A 25,298-nucleotide genomic window follows, 5' to 3' on the forward strand; every position below is an offset into this window, starting at 1 on the left:
GCATATTGAATCAGAATTTATTTTTACTTGTTTTTTAAAAATCTATATGTATTAGTTGATAGCATGATTTCGCAACTGATTTGTTTCTTGAAGTTGAATGGCTGAAATTTGCTGAAGAACGTGCAGCAGGATATAGATACATGCTCGGATGTGAATATTACTAAATGATTTTAGTTGCAGTTAAATGTAAAATCTCATTTGTGCTTGCCCATGAAAAGCCTGATTACATGCTCACAACTAGAATTTATGCAGATTCGTAAATCCATATATACTGATGAATATGTGGTATTTTATGAGACTCTAAAAACCAAAGTATATGCAAAGACATCAGCAGAAAATGTTTAATCCACTTATCAGGTCTGATGGAAACTGGGAAATATATGGAGTTTCCTCATTAAGTGGCTTAACCCAACATTATGGTTTATATGACAATTAATATTCCTCACATGTTTGTATCTTAAACTGAAATGCTGGAATATTCCCAGAAAACAAAATTAAACTGGAGTTAAGGTGGTAAATACATGTCAATAACTTACAGGAAAAACTTTAATAGAATGTTGTAGTTAAGAAGAAGTTTGAAAGTCAGCAAATTGATTTCAAAGTTGTGCTTAAAACAACATTAGACTCTATGACCCTGCAGAGCACAGGTGCCTCCAATTCTTCCCTTTTATTCTCATCTACCACCCACCCAAAACCATGGGATCTCAAATAGATCAATGGTACTCTGGGATCTACACTGGTTGCCTTCTGGTTGGAGTTTAAGCCAGTATTGGCTTTGACCTAAAAAGTGCTAAATAGCCTGGGACCTGCCTGCTTACAATATCTTCCATTGTTGTATGCAGTGTCGTGGTAGCCATGTTGGTCCCAGGATATTAGAGAGACAGAGTGGGTGAGATAATAACTAACTTCTGTTGATGAGAGAGAGACAAGCTTTTGAGTCACACAGAGCTCTACTTCAGATCTAGGAAAGTGATGTTCCGAGTACCTTGTCTCTCTACTTATGAAATATTTATTTCCCCATGCATTACTGCCATAATTTAAGACCAGTATACATGGGCGGCACGTAATGAGGGCTGGGGGAGGAGGGTAATGGTGGATTTGGAGCCCCCAGAAAAATCTCCCCTCGCGATGGCCCCAGGGCCAGGGTGGGGGCACAGAGCTTTTCTGGTCTCAGGGCCATAGTGGGGCGGGGGGGGGGGGGTCGGGAGAGGAGCAAGTAGGGAGTGGGGCTCGGGGTGGAAGAGGCAGAGTGGGGGTGTAATGGGGGCGGGGCCACTGGGGAAGGGATGGAATGGGGTGTGGCCGTGCAGGTGGAAGGGACAGAATGGGGGAGGGGCTCCAGGCTCAGATCTCCAGCCAGGGCTGAGAGCTCCTTCATGATCCCAGCTGAGGCTGAGAGCTCAACCCTAGCCAGGACCGAGCTCTCAGCCCCCCTCCTGTGGCTCCAACCTAGCTCTCCACCACGGGGGGTGGGAGTGGAAGTGGAGCGTTGAGAGCAGCAAGCAGGGCGTGGCCTTGGCTGGAAGAGGCATGGCCTCAACTGGACGAAGCAGGGTAGGGGACTAGCCTCCCCAAGGGGAACCTTCACCGTAGCACATGCCAATAAAGATGCTTGAACTAGAGTTTCCAGGGAGATGCTGGCAGGACTTTCCCATTCTGAAAAAAAAAAAGCCCCAGTATGTTCATCTTCAGGACACTTTTTGTTGTGGGACTTCTAGGATGAAGACTGTTGTTTTAAGGGTTATTTTTAGGGAGGGTGGGGGTATTTGCCTAATTATTTTCTTTAATTAGTTTCTGTGGTGTGTGGTGAAGGCTATTCAGGTTTTATCTTCATGTTTGGTTGTGCTTTTAAATAATTGGCAGTGGTGCCTAGGTGCCTTTTTGGTGAGTGGATTAATAAATCTGAATCAACAATTTAATTATATGTTGTACTGAATCTTCCCTCGGGTGCTGTCCCCATATCCTTCCAACACTCCAGTATGTGTACCCCCAATCCTTTCCTTATCCTCTCCCCATCCATTCTTCCATGGCTCTTCGAACCCATCCCCTATTCCTGATTCTTCTTCTTCTTCTTCCTCTCATGAGGTGAGGTCCAAATTGCTTTAAGTCCATAACTACAATATTCCATAATCTTGTGCACCTCTACATGCAGGTCAAGGTGTTGTTTATAATGTATGAACTTTAAATGGCTTGGGACCCAGCTCTCTGAGTGCTCACCTCTCTCCTAGCATGATGGTTGTGATGGGGTTCCTGAGGTGCAAACTGAACTGTGGGACTGCTGAGCCCTCTGTCTCACCAACTTGGGGTATCCCTCTCACACTGTGCTGTGACAAGTGACAAACCTCTGGCAGGTACTGCACTGACATAGACCTCCACAGGCAGGGACACATCCAACTGAGTTACATGAGTGCTTCTCCCAGCCACTCATAAACCAACAATAGAGAGGCTCCAGCCAATTCCCCCCAGTTCCCCAGCCTAGCAACCTTGGAATATGCCATATTGTCCTTGTTAGAAGCCTGACCAGTGTAAGTTTATTACCCAGTCAATATGGAGAGGACACACACTCGCCTTTGTAACCTGAGCTGATATTGCCCAACCGCTTCAACCAAAACACACTGTTTTAGGTAAAATGGAAAACAGATTTATTAACTACAGAAAGGTAGATTTTTAGTGATTATAAGTAGTAAGCATAGAAGTCAAAGTTGGTTATCTAATAAATAAAAGTAAATTCGCAATCTGAGTTCTATAAACTGAACAGGATTTGAATCAAGCAGTGTCTCACCCTGATAGATGGTATAAACAGGTCACAGATCTTCGATACATAGGCTAGAACTCTGCTGCAGTCTGGAACCACCTGTCCCCAGTTCAAAGTCTTTGTCCTCAAGATGTGTTTCCAGGGGTTGAGTTGTGGGGGACTGAAGCCAAGTCATGATGTCACTTCCCCTCTTTATAGTTTCTTCCAGCTTGCTGGAATGATCTATGACGTGAAGGTCCGCCCCCATTGGTCAAGCAGCCTCCATTGTCTAAATGCTCTTTCTGAAAAGTCTTCTGGGATGGCCTTTGGGCAAGTGAATTTCCCTTTAATAGGCCATCAGCATGTCTGGCTACTCCATTGTAGTACCTAAAAGGCTGGTTGTAGGTGTTCCCAACCTCACAACATATTTCAGTAACACACACATAGCAAAACGTCATAAAACTTCACATTCAATGATAGCACATGCAATCCAACATGATATTAATGTTCAACAGATCAAGACTTTTAAGATGATACCTCACGAGGCATACTTTGTACAAAACATATAATTACATGACAGCAGTGAATATGGGGATTTCAGGGTGCTGCTTTGAGATACAGAGTGCCACAATGGTTCTTTCCTGGAGTTGTACATCCCACGACTGGCAAAAGGATGTTCTCTATAGGAACCTTCATGGTTAGATCATGGTTCATGAGAGCATAAATTCAGTAAGCTTGAGGTCACAATGCAAGATGTATCTGGTCAAAGCTTTGAGTTTGACTTCTCAAGTCCATGCTTCTCAGTAATTCTTTTTATGGTTAGTGCTGAAAGAAGACATGCCAATCTATCACATAGGAAACTGTTCCCAAAGTATTTCTGACCTGACCAGAAATGAAAAGTATTGAATATCTCATGAGAAGGCCTATCATCCAAATCACTTGAAAACTGTGCTAGAAACCTTTTGGAAAGTATCCAGACTTCAGTGTGTTTAACCAAACTAAGGACTGTATCATGCCATTGATTTTTAAACTAAACTTCCATCTAGGGCAGTGTTTTTAAATCTGTGGGTCGTGACCCAGTACTGGGTCGCAGCATATCAGGCACTGGATTGCCTTGCTCTGGTCAGCACTGCCAACCGGGATGTTAAAAGTCCTGTTGGCAGTGCTGCCCAGCTACGGCAGGCTAGTGCCTACCTTTTCCGACACTGCGCTGTGCCCCAGAAGCGGCCAGCAGTGGGTCCGTCTTCTAGGCAGGGGGCCATGGTGCCCCGCATGCTGCCACCACTCCAAGCATCCGGCCAATGGGAGCTGGTGGGACACTGCCTGCAGGCGAGAGTCACACTAAGCCACTTGCGCACCTCCGCCTAGGAGTGGGACTCATTGCTGGCCGCTTCCGAGATGCAGTGCGGTCTGCAGTTCCAGGACAGGTGGGAAGCCTGCCTCTGCACCCTGGCTGCGCCACTGACCAGGAGCCGCCGGAGGTAAGTCTGCGCCCCAATCCCCTGCCCCAGCCCTGAGCCCCCCCAAGCCTGGAACCCCTTCCTGCACCCCAAACCCCTCATCCCCGGCCCCACCCCAGAATCTGAACCCCCAGCCCAGAGCCCTGGCCCCCTCCAGTACCCCAACCCCCTACCCTAGCTCAGTGCTCCCTTCCTCACCCTGAGCCCCTCATTCCTGGCCCCACCCTGCAGTCCTCATCCATGCACTCCTACCTTCTGCCCCAACCCTGAGCCCCTCTCACACCCCAAACCCCTCTGCTCCAGCTCCGTTGGGTCGCGGGCATCAACAATTTTCTTCAATTGGTTCCCCAGAAAAAAAGTTTGAAAACCACTGATCTGGGGTGACCAGATGTCCCGATTTTATAGGCACAGTCCCGATATTTGGGGCTTTGTCTTATATAGGTGCCTATTACCCCCACCTTTGTCCTGATTTTTCTCACTTGCTATCTGGTCAACCTGCTTCCATCAGTTTCAATTGAGACTTATGCTTAAAATGTCGATGGCATGGTATGGGCCTAACCCATCACTAGTAGTATCAGTTTTAAGATAGATCAAACATTTGGACCCAAACTAGAACATATTGCAAACAATGCATATCTCCAATTTTGTTGAACTTGATTTGTGTTGCCAATGAAAATGCTGATGTATATTTCTTTAGGTGTTTATTATGGGAAATTTGTACTGGACCCAATACACAGTAGAAATCAGAATGATTTGTAGTAAAATCAAATGTAATGCTTGACATTTCACTTTATATCCGGTCTCTTTTATCACCAGTTCTAAATCTAACCTCCCCCCCCCCACACTATGTTTTTTAAATGGAGTGAATATAGTGCTTACAAAAGTAAAGCTGTTAATGTTGGTTAGGGCCACATATAGTACAATCAGGTGTAGTGCAAGCTTCCTCAAGCAGCTCTGACAACTTCTTAATCTTGATATGCCACACACCATCTATTCCTGTTGTGGGCCTTTAACGAACATACAGTGCACATCATGACAGATTACATGCTGGTTCTTTGTTTGGGATGGACAAAATTACACTGGAATTAATTTCATTTGAAACTAAAAACCAGGTTTGTTGCCATATTTTCAGTTTCTAGGCCATTATACCAAGCATACTTCAGAAGGCTCAGACTACAGAACAGAATGATATTGTCCATTATCTCATTCAGATCTGGACAAGGAAAATAGATCTCAGCTGTCAGTTATTTATGCTCCACTTCAACACTTTAAGCAAGTGAGTAGTCCCATTGACATAAGTATGTTGCCCTAGTCAACAGCAGCAGTTATAGGGAGTTCAGAAAGAGCTTTCATCCTATCAAAAGATGTTGTAATCTGACTCATTTAGAGATCTCTTCTGCTCTGTTAACTATAGTTTTGATTAAATAACTTCCTTCCGTTTAAAAGAACAGGAGTACTTGTGGCACCTTAGAGACTAACAAATTTATTAGAGCATAAGCTTTCGTGGACTACAGCCCACTTCTTCGGATGCATCCGAAGAAGTGGGCTGTAGTCCACGAAAGCTTATGCTCTAATAAATTTGTTAGTCTCTAAGGTGCCACAAGTACTCCTGTTCTTTTTTGTGGATACAGACTAACATGGCCGCTACTCTGAAACCATTCCTTCCGTTTGAAATTCTGAACTAGACTGCAGACAGTGGGCCTAATCCTCCATTTCTTGCATACCCAAAACGTATATTGACTGGGCCTGTTGTTGGTTCTCTGAGAACTGTAATTAACAAGCTTGCTGCACTCATGTCTTACATCCTTTGATCCACTTCCATGACCACAGGATACTCCCAGGAAGAGTGAGTACTCCTTTGGACTTCTAGTATGTAAGTTCTTGTGTTGTCAGGCTCACAGGGAGGTACTTTTAGTCACTGAAAACACTCAACCGCAAATATATTTATCACTGCATGATGGATAATTTATCCTTTTCCTGCCATTAGGTCCTATAAGCAGTGTCTTGGTGAACAAATATGGTTGCCGGCCAGTGATGATGGCAGGAGGTGTATTGTGTTCATTTGGAATGATTGCTTCCTCTTTCTGCAATAGTGTCCTGGAGCTTTACATATGTGTAGGAATTGTTGGAGGTAAGTAACTAGTTCAAAAATGGTAACTAGTCCAGTTAATTTTAGCTATCCTAAACTGTTCTCATTTAAATTGATTTTTAGGATATTAAATTACTGCTTGGGATATTTCATGAACCTCTGATTATTTTATTCAATAAATGCCCTATGTATTTGCCATACTGTACTGCACTATAATTACAATACTGGAATTGATTGACTCATGACAGCACTTATTAGAGTCATTTGTATTGGGTTTTGCATTGATTTTTTTTTTAGCCTTCAATCATACCATAGTTTGAATAAAACAGCAGAGATGAGTACAGGTCTAGTAGATATGCAAACTCTAATACTAAGCTTCTGTAGGCTCACAAAATATATATATCCATATCCAGGAAAATAGTATTCTGGGCAGGGTCCAGCTGTCCCCAGAATAAAAAATATTCCCGTCTGAAAACAAATGCTAAATCCCCAAAGCTCTAGAACTGATCAAAGGGTGGGAATTAAAGTGATACTAAACCCACTAGATTAAATTACCGTACTACCAAAGGGATTCTAATTTTTTAAAAGCATCTCTTTTGAATAAAGAAAGAAGGTGAGATTAGAGGTCATATAGAAGCATGGGATATACAAATGAGATCTTATTCTGTCACTACATCAAAGCTTATGTTTATCTGTAATTGACTTGAGTAGAAGTTAATCATTTTGAAAGAACCCTTTCTTACTGAGTGTGGTGGGTTTCTTGTTTGTTTTGTTTTATTTAAGACCTCACGTCTCTACTTTTTAAGAGCCAAATGCAGAGACCCACTACCTAGCCCAAGGAGTGAGCTAGGCACTACGTTTGCCCATGGGAGAAGAGGGAAGGAATCCTTCCTCTGAGACTACATAGCGGGTGCATTGCTACTAAAACTCTGCAGCTCTAGTGTATCCCCACCCAAGGAGAAGGACCACAGGTGGATCCTCTGACTGCACATCTGGCCCAACTCTGCCTCACCCCTGTGCCCTGCTGGGCAGGGATTTGGGGTTGTGCATCCCCACACAGCCCCTTTCCCACCCCAGTGCAATTCCCACTTAACCAGTGATTCCACTACCAGGACCTCCAAAGCTGTGGATGTGGGGCTGGATTTCCTGCAAAATCTTTATTTATTAATCATTTTACATCTTACTTTGGATACATGTTCAACCTTTAAAAGGGATAGAGGGAGAAAAGCCAGTGGATTTATACTTCTAAATATATTGTGCTCTCTTTTGTAGATGAGGTAATATTTAATAACTTTTGTGAAATGAACCAGGAGAGAATTGTGTTGCAGCTTAGTAAAATACAAAAATGGTGTATTCAAGGTCTTGAGACCATTGTTCCTCTGTCACTCCATTGTCTATATAATTGCTCAAACATTACTATGAGTATTGCAACGCAATACAAGGAAATGACAGAACTCGAGTGTGACATAGTGGTGACATTAAAATGTGTGGAAAGCAGTGAAACCACATTTCATTTTTCAGTGCTGATAGTGTTTAATCTTCATTGGGAATTTCTGAATGGCATTTTAGCTTTTTTGAATGATTTTGTCTGCTTATCGTGAAGAGTTTTCAATGTATTACATGCAATAACTCTGTGCTCTTTTGTTGTTTAGGTCTTGGCTTAGCCTTCAACTTGCAGCCTGCCTTGACTATGATTGGCAAGTATTTCTATAAGAAGCGGCCCATTGCTAATGGACTGGCCATGGCTGGAAGTCCAGTGTTTCTAAGCACACTGGCACCTCTCAATCAATTCCTCTTTAATGCATTTGGATGGAAAGGAAGTTTTCTCATTCTGGGAGGACTTCTTTTGAACTGCTGTGTGGCTGGGTCACTTATGAGACCTGTTGGACCAAAACCAGTCCCTCCTGTGAAAAAAGATGTCGAGAAGGGAGCAGGAGATTCAGCGTTACACATGAATAACAAGAAGAAGTCATTCTGGCAAACTGTGAATAAATACTTAGATCTGTCCCTCTTTAAACACAGAGGGTTTCTGGTTTATTTGTCAGGAAATGTTATTATGTTTGTTGGCTTCTTTGCCCCAATAGTATTCTTGGCTCCTTATGCCAAACACAAGGGAATTGATGAATATTCTGCTGCTTTTTTGCTCTCTATTCTAGCTTTTGTAGACATGTTTGCTAGGCCTTCAATGGGACTTGTAGCAAACTCCAAATACATCCGGCCAAAAATCCAGTACTTCTTTAGTTTTGCTGTCTTGTACAATGGCATCTGTCATATCATGTGCCCACTGGCAGAGGACTATACAGGCCTGGTGGTATATGCTGTACTTTTTGGATTTGCTTTTGGAATGGTTAGCAGTATCCTTTTTGAGTCGTTGATGGATCTCGTTGGTGCAGCCAGGTTTTCCAGTGCTGTGGGACTTGTCACAATTGTGGAGTGCTGCCCTGTTCTCCTAGGCCCCCCTCTAGGAGGTAAGGATTCCTTTTTTATTATCCTTTCCGATGCCACTGGGCTGGCTGTGAATATTTAAGTTATTATTTATATTTATCTAATACTAGACGTGCGCATGTTAGTTAATGTTGCCACAAGAACTGTCATGTTTTCACCGCTTGTTCTTTTGAGTTTACTTTTGTAACATTACTTTTTTTTTTTGGCATATCACAGATTTAGATTTATATGCAGATTTATATTGCCTGTGTGTATATGGTATATGGCCATCATGGCTATGTATGTCGCTATATAGGTAGAGATACATACATAGATAAGATATGGTAAGATGGTATTTGCCACCCAGTCCTACTTTTCATGTGCCTTACTAGGCAGTTAGCAGTGCTGAAAGCATCTCTTCCATAGTGGTGCTTCCACTACCTCCTGGTCAGCACAGCTCCCTCTCTCTCAAATTGGCTATATTCATGGGACTCCACTTCATTCCCCATAGCAAAGAAGCTACTTCTGTAGGTGCTACTTCACAAAATGGTTCCTAATTTCCCTAACCAATAGCTGCCAAACTAGTGGCTGCTTAAAAATAAAATGATGAATATATAAATTGTCATTTTAAAGCTCCCCACATGCTACTTTACTACCTTACTGCTTTAATCCCAAACACAAGGGAGATTATTGAAATAAGATTGATTCTCACAACATGGCTAAGTAAAGTGCATGCACAAGAGGGCTCTGATGGATGTTGCCCTTCAGAGCATAAGCAGAATATTGTCCCTCGTTATGAAAAGATAGTGTCAGTTAATTTTCATATACTGATCACCTCCGGAATTCTGATAAAAGAGCTGGGATTTTCAAAAGAGTTTTAGGGAATTAGGTGCCCAAAATCCAACTGTAAAATCCCTGACCAAATATTAATTTGAACTAAATATATACAAATATATACTTTTGAACTAAACAATATTAGATTTTATAGATGTGAATTATAAATGTAGATTCTAGTACTGCAAACTCTTACACACACGCTCAATACTACACGCAGGAGTACTCCCATTGAAGTCAATGGGTTTACTCATGTGGGTAAAGTTATATAGGTAAATGTTTGCATGACCCAGGCCATAATTTGTACTAAAATAACATCTGTTGAACTTATTTGTTAATGAAAATTTAAATAATGCCAGCTGATTATAACTTATACACTTTATTTTATTGAAATTAATATTTAACAGTTATACAAATCATTCCAAATGAATCTGATCTCATCTTATCTTCATAGATGTTGGAATACAATAGATTCCTCTAACTGAGGGCAGGTCTTCACTACGGGAGGGGAGGGGGGGGCGTTGATTTAAGATACGCAAATTCAGCTATGCGAATAGCATAGCTGAATTCGACCTATCGGAGCCGACTTACCCCGCTGTGAGGATGGTGGCAAAATCGACCTCTGCGGCTCCCCATCGACGGCGCTTACCCCCACCTCCGCTGGTGGAGTAAGAGCATCGATTCGGGGATCGATTGTCGCGTCCCGACGAAACGTGATAATTCGATCCCCGAGAGATCGATTTCTATCCGCCGATTCAGGCGGGTGGTGTAGACCTAGCCACAGACACTTGGAATGCCACCTAGTGGAGGGACTGTGTCTACGACTAATAAAATCCAGTCACCTGAAACATTGAAACCTATATTAATATTAAATCTAATATTAATGTAGGCTACATCTACACTACGGGGGGGGGTCGATTTAAGATACGCAAATTCAGCTACGTGAATAGCGTAGCTGAATTCGACGTATTGCAGCCGACTTACCCCGCTGTAGGGACGGCGGCAAAATCGACCTCTGCGGCTTCCTGTCGACGGTGCTTACTCCCACCTCCGCTGGTGGAGTAAGAGCGTCGATTCGGGGATCGATTGTCGCGTCCCGACGAGACGCGATAATTCGATCCCCGAGAGATCGATTTCTACCCGCCGATTCAGGCGGGTAGTGTAGACCCAGCCCTAGTGATAAAGTATACAGCTATTTATTTTTCTTATATTTGTTATGTGGATTTTTTTTTAAAGGGATACATTTTGGATATAATCAGGTCACCTTTGTTAATTTCTCTACTTGAATACATTGAAAAGCTCATATTCCAGTTTTGATCTGTTCAGGTCTATTAAAGTATAATGATGATCTCATGCATGAACATTAAGTTAATTTTTGTAAATAATTCTTTGAGACTGGCACCATTAAAAACTAACAAATTGCCTGGATTATCTACCTCAGTTGCAACAATATATCAATATTTTTATAGTACTATATTACTAGTATCTCAATATATAAATTATTTTAGTATTCGTAAGTAGTAAGCATAGGGAATACTGCCAATACTGAGGTAAACATTTCTATTTATTTAAGGCAAAACTACTAACTTTATAAAGGGTAACCACTGTGCATTATCTTCAAAGGTTTTATTGTATTAGATAAAATATTACTGCTTTTAAATGCTTTAAAAATGTATTTAAATTTAATATTTAAGCAGGTCAAAAAATTTCAGGTGGAACACTTTTCCAATGGAAAAAAATTAAATGAAGCATTTTGATAAAGTCAAACATTTTGACCTTATCAGAATGAAACATTTAATTTTTTGTTTTGAAATTATATATATTCTATTGTTTTCTAGCAAGTTATATTATAAAAATTATTAAAACACAATTTTAAAATATACAAAAATTATAAATATATAGATTAATCAATATAGAAACTAAACCTTTAAATTGACTCTAAACTCCCCCCCCCAAAAAAAAAAAATTCATTTAGCATGATATTGGAAATTTTTCAACTTTATTCTGATTTGGAAAAATTGTTTTTAAATGTTGGAGTTTCCCACAGAACAGAAATTCCAAGTTTTGACCAGGTCTAGTTGGTATGTCAGTATTATGGCCCCAATGCAGCGAAGCATTTAAGCACATACTTAAATTATGTTAATCATCCCACTGACTTCAATAAAACTACTCGTGCTTAAATTATGTGTTTATGTGCTTTGCTGTATTGGGAGCCTGTCTTTTAATTTAGAGTTTAGAAAATGCAACAGAATTACAAGAATGACTCAATGTGAAAAGGTAGTCAGAATACATTTTTCTTTGATCCAAATGGCTTATGCATGTAAGTCATGCTTGCTCACTGTGGCACTCCCCTTCTAGTAGTGGCAAGGTCAACTAGAGATTGACAAGTCTGATACAGCCTCGACTAACAGAGCAAGTTCCTTTAGCTCAGATGGTAGAAGCTCATGTGTTAAGATACAGAGGTCCCACATTTGATCTTCGCTGCTGCTGATCCATCTGGGGGAGTAAGCATTACCCATACAAGTTTGAAACTCAGTTTTCATGACAGTGGTGTCTGCACACCCAGGTGAAAAAAACTGTCTTTGGGGACAGAATAAGTGGAGCACAAATAGCAGCTTCACAATGAGACATAGTGACAGCAGCTGAGAAGGCAGACACCTTTCCAGCCTCTTGTCTGCAAGCAGCCCCACTGAGTGCTAGACATCCATTCCAAAACAACAGTAGAAAGACATTAGGGAGGAGGAGAAAAAAAAGACAGATCTGAATAGAAAATTATACAACCTACTATTGTTGACTAGACTCTACTTCCTTAGACTCAATTATTTTACTACAGATAATGAATGCAATAGCTGCCAGTCTAACTAATATAAAATTTGTTACAGCTCCACTGTACATCTGTCTGTGAAAATGCCCAATCTAGGACAACTTTTATAGTGTTGAAAATACTTTAATGCAGGACATTTATTGATAATACCTGTGGGAAGGACCTGGCATTTATTTCTGTCTACAGTTGGAATATTTTCAAGTGTGGTTTTGTAATTTTTTCTGTCTTTCAGGTTGGTTAGTGGATATAACTGGAGAATATAAATACATGTACATTGTCTGTGGATCGATTGTGATCGTGGCAAGTATTTGGTTGTTCATCGGCAATGCCATCAACTACAGGCTTTTGGCAAAAGAGAAGAAGTTAGAAGAAGAAAAACAGAAAGCATTAAAGAATGCTGATCCCAAGGAAGCAGAACCTTTGACCAACAATGAGAATGAGGAGGCTGCCAACAGGGCTGACAAAGTACTCAATGATTCTTCAGAAAGGGAAACTAATATTTAATATGAAATATGGCTCAGACGTCAATGTTTTTTACTTCCATTACAAGTATTTTGTCAAGTTACAGGCCAGGTTTTGTAGTAATAATGATCAGTCACAATATTGGATGAGAACAGACATTTGCCAAAGCCAAGATTCCAGACAAATTATCATCGACTGTTTATTTGTTTGTTTATTTTAGTTATGAGAATTTTAGATTTCAGAGACAGCGACTCCATGCGCATGAGTCCATTCCAACTGTAACTATGGACAGTATGGGTCAGGTAGAGTTAAACTTTAAGGTCCTCCATGACAAATTATCTTGTTCTAAAATAACTTCTAATGCAACAGTATCTGTTTAGTCTTGTTACAGAAGCCATCTGTCTTAACCCTCTGGCCTGCCAGTGCCTGTTGACTTCTACCCGCCACCATATTTTGGCCTCTAGTATTAAAGAAGGATATCAGATTATGGGTCAAGAGCTGAAAAGGAAGACAAAATACTGAAATGACCTGAGTAAAGTGCATAAGAAACTGCCTGCCCATTTTATAATGTATGCCCACTAGATCAAAAGGATGTATTTATACATATAACTACAATGTGGGTGTAAAAGATAAGGTTAGAAGATAAAAAAGGTAGATTTTTTTATTGCTAAAATGGCAATAAATGTTTCATTATAATAAATGCAAGTGTTTGTTTTGTCCAGTGATAGCTAGCTACATATTTAAACATCTAATTTTGAACTATGAGAACACTCAGGCTGCATTAATCCAAATTAGCTTAAAAAGCTGTTTGTATTAAAAAAAATAAAGATGAACATGTCAGTGGTACATAGGTTGTAAGGGTAGCTACCATTTCATTCAACAGATACCTAGACTTAAATTAACAAGAGGGACTAACTGGTTCAGGGGATTGGAATGGTTCAGCTTTTTATCTCTAGCGACCTAATCCAATACCCAGGGAAGTCAAAGTGAGTCTTTCCATTAATTTCAGTGGGCTTTGGTTCAATCAGTAATTAGTTCAAATCACAGCCATATGTTTATTCACAGAAGGTCATTATCCTTTGATAGCCTATGTGTAAGGAATTTTAAGATTTAACCTCGGGTCCTTGTGCACAGATAACCTCATTACAATTCCCATCTACCCACCCGGCACATTAAGCATAAACTAACTCCTTTGTTGAGTGTATGAGCAGAAAGGCCAAAAACTGAACTCTCTGTAAAACAATTGAGACATGTTGGCAGTGCAGGGTGGGAGACCTGGCATTGCCGCTGCCTGTGGTACATTTTTTTTTATTGGATTTTGGTCTTGTACCTACAGTATTTCATAAATACTCATATTCAATTTCAATTGAAAACATTAAAAAAAAAATTCTTAAAGGAGGACAAAATACAAACAAATACTAAACGGTATCTGCCTATGATTACTCTTGAAAGCTAATACTAAAAGCTAATTCCAGGCTTGCAGAAGTTTCAAAGTGATGCTGTGTTAAATGAAAATATTTCTGTTTTATTTAGGTGAGTAAGGGAAGCTGCTATTCATAAATGTTGAAGGGAGGCACCTACGTATAAATGCATCTGAAATTGTGAAAATTAAGGGTCTGATTCATGCAACATTTATGAACGGGTTATGTACCACTCACACATGATTCAGGAAAACATACTATTGTGCAGTTAATTTGACCCTCCTCCCTTCTTTTAACCTCTGAAAGGTGTGACCATATTAAACATACTGGTAAACTAAGCAGAAGGTGAAATCTCAATTTCTCAGATAAAATAAAGAAAGAAATCTGTGAAAAATTGGGCAGATGTGTGTGCATTTAAGGTAGATTTGCCCTAGGACTCATATTCATGTTGATTATTTACATCAGGTTTTTGTTTTTCTTTTGACGTGCTATTATATTTAATGTACAATGAATTGCCATAGCGGATGCAACACTTTGTCGTTCCCTTCAAGACTCAGCGTTGTTTTCAGTAATATACTGAATCCACTTCCAATGCTGTACAGAAATGTAAATTGACATTTACCAATGCTCTTGCAGCAAAACAGGACTATTTTGAGAAAAATCTGGTGATTTTATAGGAATCTCAGCTGTGTCTAATGCACAATACAAGCAAATCTTGCAGAGAAAATACCTATTGTTACTCACTTTGGACTGGATTGAAAGTAGGCTCAGAATTGTTTAATGGGTAGGGATAGCTCAGTGTTTTGAGCATTGGCCTACTAAACCCAGGGTTGTGAGTTCAATCCTTGAAAGGGGCACTTAGGGAATCTGGGGAAAAATCAGTACTTGGTCCTGCTAGTGAAGGCAGGGAACTGAATTCCATGATCTTTCAGGGGCCCTTCCAGCTCTATGAGATAGGTATATTTATTATTATAGTTGTGTCACCACAGGGCTTGATCACAGTTCCTGCCCTGCCTTGCCTTGCTTCATGGAGAACAAAACATTGAAATAAGTAAAACTGTGCCTAGGGGCCACATTGTGGCATCCTTACTTATGCTAAGAAGTACCTTACTCCTTAAGCAGTACCATCAGCAACTTTCTGTAGTATTCTCCATTTTTGGGGGGGGCCCTAATTCTGGGAAATGCTAAGTAACTCCCTCTTTATTTATGGAAGTGAAGGGTGCTTAGTATAGTATCTCAGACAGCTCTCAGCACCTTGCTGGATGAGGCCCTTCGATTCTATGATTAGTGACAAATGGGCCATTTGTCATTTTCCTTATTACTATTTTCTCCCTCCATTTCCTTACAAAACTACTAACCAAAGTCCTAAGGTGTAATCTATAGGAAAAAGGTGTTTTTCATCTTTATGAATGGCAAACTCTCAGTATTGGCAGCAAATAGACAAGCCCTTTGCTTGATGAAACTGACTCCTGCAGCACTGGACAATAGTTCGCAGAATAAATAGGTGGGAATTGCTCTCTTATAGTAGTTATGTTAGTGCTGACCTCAGCCTCTTTTTGTCTGATATCAGCTATAGTGTTTGTGCCCCTCGGTGCATGCCAGTTTGAGTCTCATCTTCTTCTTACTTATACCGGGTTAATATAAGAATAACACCACTGAAATTTTAAAGTAGTGTGAGAATCAGACCCACTGCACTATGGAGTGCTGTTTCTCCCATGCTACTATATGGCTATATTTTTAGATAGCTTCTTAGAACATATCTTCATATGCAGTTAATTTCCTTTTATTTTTGTGACCTCCCTCCCTCTGTACTGTCATTTTTAACTACAAAGAAAGACTTCACACCAATGAGTCAGGTTAGTTCTTTTTTTTTCAAGCTTTTAATGCATGTAGATGCACATGAACCCTCTCATCTCCTCCTCACTGAACTGTTTGTAACGGTCTCCACTTCTGGATTATCTCCAAACTCACAGAAAGACCTTCTGATATTACACCTTCTGGCATAAGAAGTCACATACCAGAGCCCTCCTCATACAGAGCATGAACTGTGAACTATCCTGGTTGAGTTCAGCAAGGTCTTATTTTTCCCAATCAACCAACTTTTCCCTTGTCATTATTTTAAACACTGCTCTCATTTAGAGGGTGAAATCCTGGCAGTGTAGAAGTCAATGACAAAACTCCCATTGATTTCAATAGGGCCAGATTTCATATCAAGTTTCTTCCTTTTATGACTCTGGTATACCTGCCAAATTTTCAGTGTGGATAAGAGAGATTTGTCTCACTGTTAACATAATGGGCCAACCCTTGCTCCCAATGATGATGTCAACGCCAGTTGTACAATTGACTTTAGTGGGAGCTGGTCAGTTCCAAATGGTTCATGTACAATGTTGCATGGTGAATTAATGAGGCAACAAAACATGGGACATTGAATCAAGGTGTTACACACGTGATAGTGTGTGTTGAAAATACTATTACAGCAGTTTTTAAAAGGCTGAAAAGTAGGGTGTTTTCAAATTTTGTTGCAAGTGCTCTGCAAAATCAGAGATGCACTTCATCAGGTGGAAGATGGAAGATTAGGACTCTCTTAGCCATACTGGAATGGGTTAGCAATATGTCCTTGTAAGAAACCATACAGTGCTTTAGGTCGGCTCACTAGATGCTTCCTTCATATTACCAGGTCAGACAGCATCAAGAAGGGCACAATCTTTTCCTCTTGTTTCCTTTGAGATTCTTTTACAAGTTTCTATCATAGAAGGGATGGGGAAAACATTGCAAATACAAATGTGTGTGACAGTGTAACAAGATGGTCAGTATGTGTAATACCTGTCATCCCTTTCACTCTCTCACCCATTGTCATGGCTGCTCATTAGTTTCTGCAGTGACTTCATCTTGACTTTGAGCAGTACTTTTTCTCTGTTACCATATCACCTCTCTTTATTGCATTGAGACCAGGGCCGGCTCTAGCATTTTTGCCGCCCCAAGCAGTGCAAAAAAAAAAAGCTGCAATCGCGATCGGCGGCAGCTCTAGCGCCGCTTCATTCTACGGCAGCAATTTGGCGGCAGGTCCTTCGCTCTTAGAGGGAATGACGGCCCCGCCACCGAATTGCTGCCGAACTGCCGGACGTGCTGCCCCCCTCTTCGTTGGCCATCCCAGGCATCTGCTTACTACATTGGTGTCTGGAGCCGGCCCTGGTTGAGATTGCTGCTAGTATTGACTCAGAAGACATGGTCCTCCCCACACCATGGAGAAATAGGAGCCTAATTATGCAGTCAGTCTATGTGCAGAACAGGTCTAAAGATTACAGATGATGGTTCTCTCTTGTTCTTTGGCCTTTACAGAAGAAACATTGAGGTTTATTAGTTTTATTGTCTTTATTTCCCTTCAGCTACACTTATCACATCATTTATTTTCATCCTCTCCTTTCCCCCTCTCATTCTGTTGTTTTCTCTCTACATTGATGTATCACAATAGAAGTAGTATCTGGTATATTGTGGCTTTTGTTAGGCATTTAAATAAAAAAGCAGAAGAAAACACTTATGTGACTTCTCTTTCCACACTTTCCCTGTGGGGGCTGTGACTTCAGGAGATTGAGGTAAGTAATGTTTAGATCATATATAACAAACCATATAAGCCATCAGTTCTGTCTCTGACATGATGCATACCTGAGGGTTTCAGTAAGCAAAACCAGTGAGTTATTTTTAGACTACCTTGCTGTAAACTAGGCTAACATTTTTGCCTAGTACAAAAATGGAATTAAGGCACATTTTGCTAATTTCTCAATAGATAACTATTTTTCTACTCATATACAGGTATATAAAGGGAGCTTTTATTGGTTATTAGCATTTCAATTTTAATAAATGCGCTCTCTATATAGTCTTTATTTTTACTCTTTTGATATTAGCGTATGCCTCTTCTTTGCATTAAAAAGGTAGACTATATTTTTCAGCATAAATTGCATATTCTTCTTTTGCAAAACGTTCTTTTCCGATCATCTACCTCTCAATTATAGTTTAAAGAAGCACATGGCCCCAGAAAAAAGTTAGCAAATGTATAACAAAACCTATAAAATTAATTAGAAAGCCTCCCAAATATTTTAAAAGTCAGTCATTGTAATATTTTTATTTTATTATTATTTTAAACAAACACTGCAAGTTTAGGGCCAGATTCTCAGAAATCTGTGTTTGCAATGTTGACCAGCAGCTGAGGAATTTGACTACCCATGGAAGATTTGACCCTTGACTGGCATGGGTTTTTACACTTTAATACTCACTATGGTATCATACCTGCATGAAGTGTCCTATTCACTTTTGCATCAAATACACCATGGGTACATCCAGACTATCAATCTATCGGGGATCGATATATCTCGTCTCGTCTAGACGCGATATAGTGATCCCCGAACATGCTCCCGTCGACTCCGGAACTCCACCAGGACGAGCGGCGGTAGCGGAGTTGACGGGGGAGCTGCGGCTGTCGATCCCGCGCCGTGAGGATGGGACGTAAGTTGAAATAGGATAAGTCGACTTCAGCTACATTATTCCCATAGCTGAAGTTGCGTATCTTACATCGATCCTCCCCCCCAGTGTAGACCAGGCCCATGTTACCATATATATAATTACTGGGATAGAGGGAATCAGGTCATGGAAACAGGTTACAGGAATTTTGGTACATATATACTACACATTTCTCAAAGGGAGAACGTTACAGTAAACTAATGCATTTTGCAGGTTTGAAATCAATGCTTCCTTTATTTCAGAAATAATAAGGGATTTGATATTGCTTTGTTATTTGTCTTTTATGGGGAGGGTAGTGATCATAGAAAGTAGAACTGGGTCCAAGGTGCAGTTAGTTCCCTTCATACCTTTTGTACAACAGAGCAGATGGTGTTTCCTCCAAGTATATCCTTATTTTCAGCCTGCAACTCTATTCTTGATACAAATCCCTCTGAAGTCAATAGAAAGTCTCCCATAGAAAGGGGATTGGATCAGACCCTGAGCGTGAAATCCTGGCCCCACTGAAGTCAATGGCAAGACTCCCATTGACTTCAAAGGAGCCAAGATTTCTACTCTTTAACTATCTACTCTTAACTATTTCTACTCTTTAACAATCTATACCTGTCCTAACATAACAAATACTAGCTATGTGACAAGACATAAAGCAGGTGCCCACATAATTTTCCTAATGAATCAGTTCTTAAATTTTCACACAATGTGTACTGTTTTAATAGTCTATGTAAGTAATGATTATTAAATGTAAAAGGCATATTTAAATAAATACCTAAACAAATCTTATTTAAATCCAAAGGAAAGTTACCTAGTTCTTTTTAAGACTTTCTTCAGCAGATTATAGTCTTCATTATTCATATCTATTTGGAATGTGTTTTATTTCTTTATGGATTTTTTATATATATATATTAATCCATTTACAAATGTTTTATTTACCAAGCACAGTTTGTAACCCACTATATATATATATATATATATATTTATATATATATATATATATATATATAGTGCTTATACTGTGCTTGGTAAATAAAACATTTGTAGGTGGATTAAAAAAAGGATTTCAACAAATGAATGAAAATGAACATTTTCTATAGGAATATATTTCATTATTTTTAAATTTTAGGTTTTATTTATATTAGAAATTCATTCAAAGAGAAAATTGAAATATTAAATATCACTGGTGTTCTACCATGTCCCACATGTTCAATATGGCCCAAAATATCATCGGGTATTGTAACTGCTGTTAAAAAGGGGATATTTTTATAATCTAACTCTAGAAATACTCTATAGAGCAGGGATCGTCAAACTTCATTGCACCATGACCTTCTTCTGACAACAAAGTTACTACATGACCCCCAGGGGGCGGGCAGAGTCACGACCCACAGTTTGAGAACCGCTGGATAGATGATCTCTGAACAAATGGTACAATTTCATCTAAAGTACTCCATACCTTGATGGCCTGATTCTCTGAGGTGCTGAGGGCCATTAAGTCCCTTTGAATTGAGGCCACCAGGAGAATCATAGAACCTTGAAAAGTTGGGCCAACACTGAGAGTTTAGAAAACCTTAGCAAGTACTTACTGAAGTTTAATGAATGTCAAAGTTAAAACAACATCATTCTGACGAGTAATCTTTTTGTACATGTGTTTCAGTCTGCCAGAAGGTACACAATACAGAGAAAAAACTGCATTAGCATATAATCCAAGGGAAAGTTTCATCAGAAAGATTAGAGTACATTTTCAAAATACACCGCTACCTCGATATAATGCAACTGATATAACATGAATTCGGATATAACGCAGTAAAGCAGTGCTCTGGGGGGGGCAGGGCTGTGCACTCCGGTGGATCAAAGCAAGTTAAATATAACACGATTTCACCTATAATATGGTAAGATTTTTTGGCTCCCAAGGACAGCGTTATATTGAGGTAGAGGTGTAGTGTGTGAAAAGCACCCTTTCATAGGTGAGACATTGGATCTTTTCTACCCATGGCCTACTTTGAAAATGCACCACTTCTGTTCCCTACCAACAGAATTTGCTATGCAATAATTAAATATGTAGTAGCCACTCTTATTGACTAACAAGATTTTTTTTAAATTTGCAATACTGTACATTTTTTACTTGAACATATTGACTAGAAATTTTTTGACAATCATTTATTAGTTAGAGGTGCTATTCATATTCCAAAGATGGTTAGGCTGATAATAAACATGTCTACATTCAATAAGCTTTTTTGAGTTGACAATATGTTGTTGTTCATACTGTATATTAACACTGTACAAATGCTTATATGCTATATTATGTTGTATTTATATGTATATTTATTTCTTCTTGCTCACTAACTCCTATTCCAGACCTGTATTAGAGACTAATGTGTCCAGTTTGTCCATATATATTTATGGAATTACAAGAAAAATTACTTATGATAAGAAATTTAAGAAATGAAAACTGAAAATAAAGTTATTATGTAAAGTTTGTGAAGGAATGTTAGCTTTATCTGTTCTTTGAATGTATACATACAAATTTGTTTATACTCATAAAATAGAGGAAGATTAATTAGGTGTGATAGTCTCCTCTTGCTACATATATGTAACTCCCATTAATAATTATGGGAATTATTCATACCCCTCCATATGGCCCAAATCCTCAGTATTTAAGTGGCTAAAGCCCATGGAAATCAATGCACCAAATACCTTTGAGGATCTGGGCCTATGCCCCCAAGACTTGAAATGAGTGGGTGTGGGGTTTTGTTTCCCTTGTCATCTTCTAACCTTTCCCAGATCACCTATGCTAATCAATTGGCCAGATTCTCCTCTTGTACCACTGGTAGATCCATTTGCCTCAGTGAAAATAGTACTGATTTACAGTGTCAACGAGATCAGACTCAGGTCGGTTATTTTAAATTCAGGAGCATTATTCAACATCGTTACGATTTTTCAGCACAACACTAGGCTATCAATGTGCATCTTCTGCTGGACAGAGGAGCCATGGGATACTGGAAGACAAGTGTGTATAACTTTAGAAAACAGTAAACTGGTGAATATGCCTCAGAGGAAGAACTTGAAAGCACATAGTCTTTATTTTTAGAACTTTATGGTTGATTTAACCTAAATTCAGTATTCTGTGACTTTTGCTACAGCCTATTTAGTCTGACAAGATTAATTAAACTATCAGAAATTATTTAGAATTTTGTTTAGAGTCCATTTTGTTTAGACTGCATCCATGTTACTCAGATTCTTAAAAAATAAAATATTTTAAAAAATATACCTTAAACAGTAAGAATTGAGCTCAAAATACAGGAATGAAAATGTTGAAGTTGGGATCACTGAGATAAAGGAATGAGTCCAAAGTGGCTTTTTTTGTTTTGTCTCCAATGAGAGATTGCTATTAACTCTGTTTATTGCACACAGTTGATAACACTCACATTCCTAACTAAATGTAAGAGTGGTCCCATTAAAGCCAATGGAATTACTCATATGCTTCAGTCCCTTGCTGAATCACGGCCATTCTGAATACAGTCCAAACTTACCCCCTTGCCGGGGTATGGAACTGGCTTTTTGGGAATTCAATAACAACAGAATGAAAATCTCAGCCTAAAGTTTCTCCCTAAGATTGGTTGTTAGTATCTTACCCATACAGAAGCTATTCTGTCCCACTGAGCAAGACTTCCGAACCTCTTATGGTCCCGATTGCCGTTAATAAGTCGCACCTGTCACTCTGTCTCAGCAGTAATTACCCTGCACCTTTATTCAGGTGCAGGGTTCAAACCCCTGACAGCTGGATGACTCAGAGAATTCCTGTGCACAGTCTTAGAATCTGCCATCCAGATACAGTTCATGTGTAATTATCTTTAAAACAATAATTATGAAAACATTTGCTATTTTCACAATGCCTCATTCTCACCTAATGGCATGTAGTTCTCAGCATTTCACTTCCAGTACTGCTTTTAGCTTAAGATGTGGCAACTCCTTGGAAGCTCACGGATACTGAGTTTTATGTTCAAAGATGTAATCAGAAGCGTAAGCAAAGAAAATAAGTTGCATACATAATGAACCAATACGTCACATAATCAGCAAATGCAGTGTTGTGGTAGCCATGTTGGTCCCAGGATATTAGAGACAAGGTGGGTGAGGTAATATCTTTTATTGGACCAACTCTCAGCAACAGAAGTTGGTCCAATAAAGATATTACCTCACCCACCTTGTCTCTCTAATAATCAGCTAATAATATTTATTGTTAAAATAAACACTTCATTTGCAATAAGAACAATTCCTAATTTTGAAGATGTCTCGGGACCTGTAAGGTAGCAAGTACTTGTTTAGAATCATGTTGTAACCCTTTGGGACCTTGGATTTTCCCACAGAAAGTGCCTTATATCTTGACCACTTATGAAAGTTTTAAAGACTATTCAGATTCCTCAACTTTCCTTCAGTACCCCTGACATTGCACAAATCAGACACCACTTTGATAGTGAAGAATATTGATTAATAGCTCACTATAACTTTTTTTAAAACATCCAAATTAGTCCATAAGAAACTTGGATTTCTGAGTGGACTGTTAGGTCAACACAGTTCCACCGAAGTCAGTTGGTTTTCACAGGTGTACATGGATACTTCATATGGAAATATTCCTAGAAATATAAAAAAATGTCAAAAGGGTGGGAGGAGAAAGCCTTTTTAAGGTCGCCTATATATCTGACATTGGTAATTTAGCACTGAGGGGAAAACAATGTCACTGAGAACAGTTGGAACTCTACTTCATTAAACTCAGTTTTAAAATTGGATTTCAAAGACTTCTTATTTGGGGTTCTTCATGCCCAGATTTCAAGTGAGTCACCAAAACCCAGATATGCTCTGAAAACATACTACTGACCCTACCCAGTAGTTTGGTAGCATCTGTCCCAAGTGTATAATTATGGCATCTAAAAGAGGCAAGAAAGCCCTTTACACTACTTGTCTTTTTTCATGTGCATACCTTCTTCACCCTCATCATTTTGACAGTGGACATGTTGGGAAACTATCCAAGCATGTAAAATGTGTAATATTTCTACTGGCTACTTGGATGAGTGACATTCTCTGCAACAGGTCACAATGATACAACAATGAAACAGTCCTTTGTTTTAAACTTGGGAAAAATGAAATATAGCAGGGCATGTTGTGAGACTCCTGGCCATACAGTATGTAATGTTCAGGTCATGAAAAGTTGACTCTTGGCACCATGGAGTGCCTCATAAGATGCATTAATGAAAAAAAATGCTACTCAGCTTCCCAGCCACCACCCTCAACATAGTGTTGCAAATTATTTGGAATAGTCACAGAATGAGATGCCAGAATTATAATTTTTAGAAATCCAATGTGGTAGATTCCAGGAGGTAAGATTTATTAGTGTGATACACTTTAAACTTCTCTAATCTGCTCAGAAATTAGTTATAAAGAGATCTCACACCAGAAATGGTGTGAATATGCAGTATTTTAATAGTGCTGGGTAAACTAAAAAGGTTTGGAGGTTTATTTCTGTAATGAGTTAGAAACGTATGCAAATTATTCAGACCTCTGGTGTCTGTGAAACTGGGATGGGAGATTTTCTCATGAGATTTTCCTTACTTGCTATTTTTGATCAAGCTATAAAATCTCCAAAGGCAGCCTGTGCAAAATATTTATCCCACTGGAGTTAGGCAGCTAAATACCTTTGATATCTTAGTCTAAGGTCCTCATCCAAAGCCTGAATCATATAGAAAGACTCACATTTAGTTCAATGGGCTTCAGATCAAATCTCAGTGCATTGAGTTCCTCCTGGAACTCTGAAAAAAAGAGGCATGTGAACATTTAAAATAATGAGGAAAATGTGAATTAACCAAATTTCTTCAGACCTGCAAAGGGTTCCATTTAGGTTTAGTGCAAGTTTTGGACAAAAGTTTGTGGTTATGAAGAAAGCATATTTTATCTAATGTGATTCAATATTCCCTAACTTATATAGTTCATGGACAATACTAATGCAACGTTTTTCAAAAATGGTCCCCTAAATTAGACTCCTAAATCCATAGTTAAGCTACCAAAATAGACAGATGATCAACACTTTTGAAAATCAGGCTAAAAGCTCCCATTGACTAATACCTGAGCAATACTGATTAAAAACAACAACAAGCAGAACACATTTTGTTCACAATTCCAGTATGGCATAATTGATATCTTAGTAGTATTTAAGTAGTGCCCAGAGCCCGTAATCAAATCAGAGCCCTGTTATGCTCTGTGCTGTATAAATACAGAATAAGAGGCAATCTCTGTCCTAAAGATTTTACAGTCTAAGTGTGGACCAAGAATTTGGAAAAAGGCCCCAATACTGAAAACAAACCACACACACACCAAACAAACAAACAAACAAACAAACTACAAAACAGAATTAAGTAATTTTCATTTAAAATCACACACATAGTTAAATCATTTTAAAATATTTTGCTAGGAAATGCCTGCAAATGATTTTGCATCAATTTGTAGTTTGTTTTTATCCCTGCTTTCTTCAATTTGCAATTCATTGATTTGAAAA

The 25,298-nt window shown here is 39.2% G+C and overlaps 1 protein-coding gene across 3 annotated transcripts in view; it reads left to right on the forward strand.

The window, feature by feature from the left end:
• The window catches only part of SLC16A7 (solute carrier family 16 member 7), a 136,202-nt gene extending 118,955 nt beyond the window's left edge, over window positions 1-17,247 (forward strand). For all 3 annotated transcript variants that reach the window (XM_034770236.1, XM_034770244.1, XM_034770254.1), the window contains exons 3-5: window positions 6,182-6,325; window positions 7,936-8,751; window positions 12,598-17,247. In XM_034770236.1, coding sequence (XP_034626127.1) covers window positions 6,182-6,325; window positions 7,936-8,751; window positions 12,598-12,869 — 1,232 coding nt within the window. In that variant the 3' untranslated portion in view covers window positions 12,870-17,247. The remainder of the gene's footprint in view (window positions 1-6,181; window positions 6,326-7,935; window positions 8,752-12,597) is intronic.
• Window positions 17,248-25,298: the final 8,051 nt, after the last annotated feature.

Source organism: Trachemys scripta, chromosome 1, assembly GCF_013100865.1.
Source record: "Trachemys scripta elegans isolate TJP31775 chromosome 1, CAS_Tse_1.0, whole genome shotgun sequence".
Taxonomy (NCBI): domain Eukaryota; kingdom Metazoa; phylum Chordata; order Testudines; family Emydidae; genus Trachemys; species Trachemys scripta.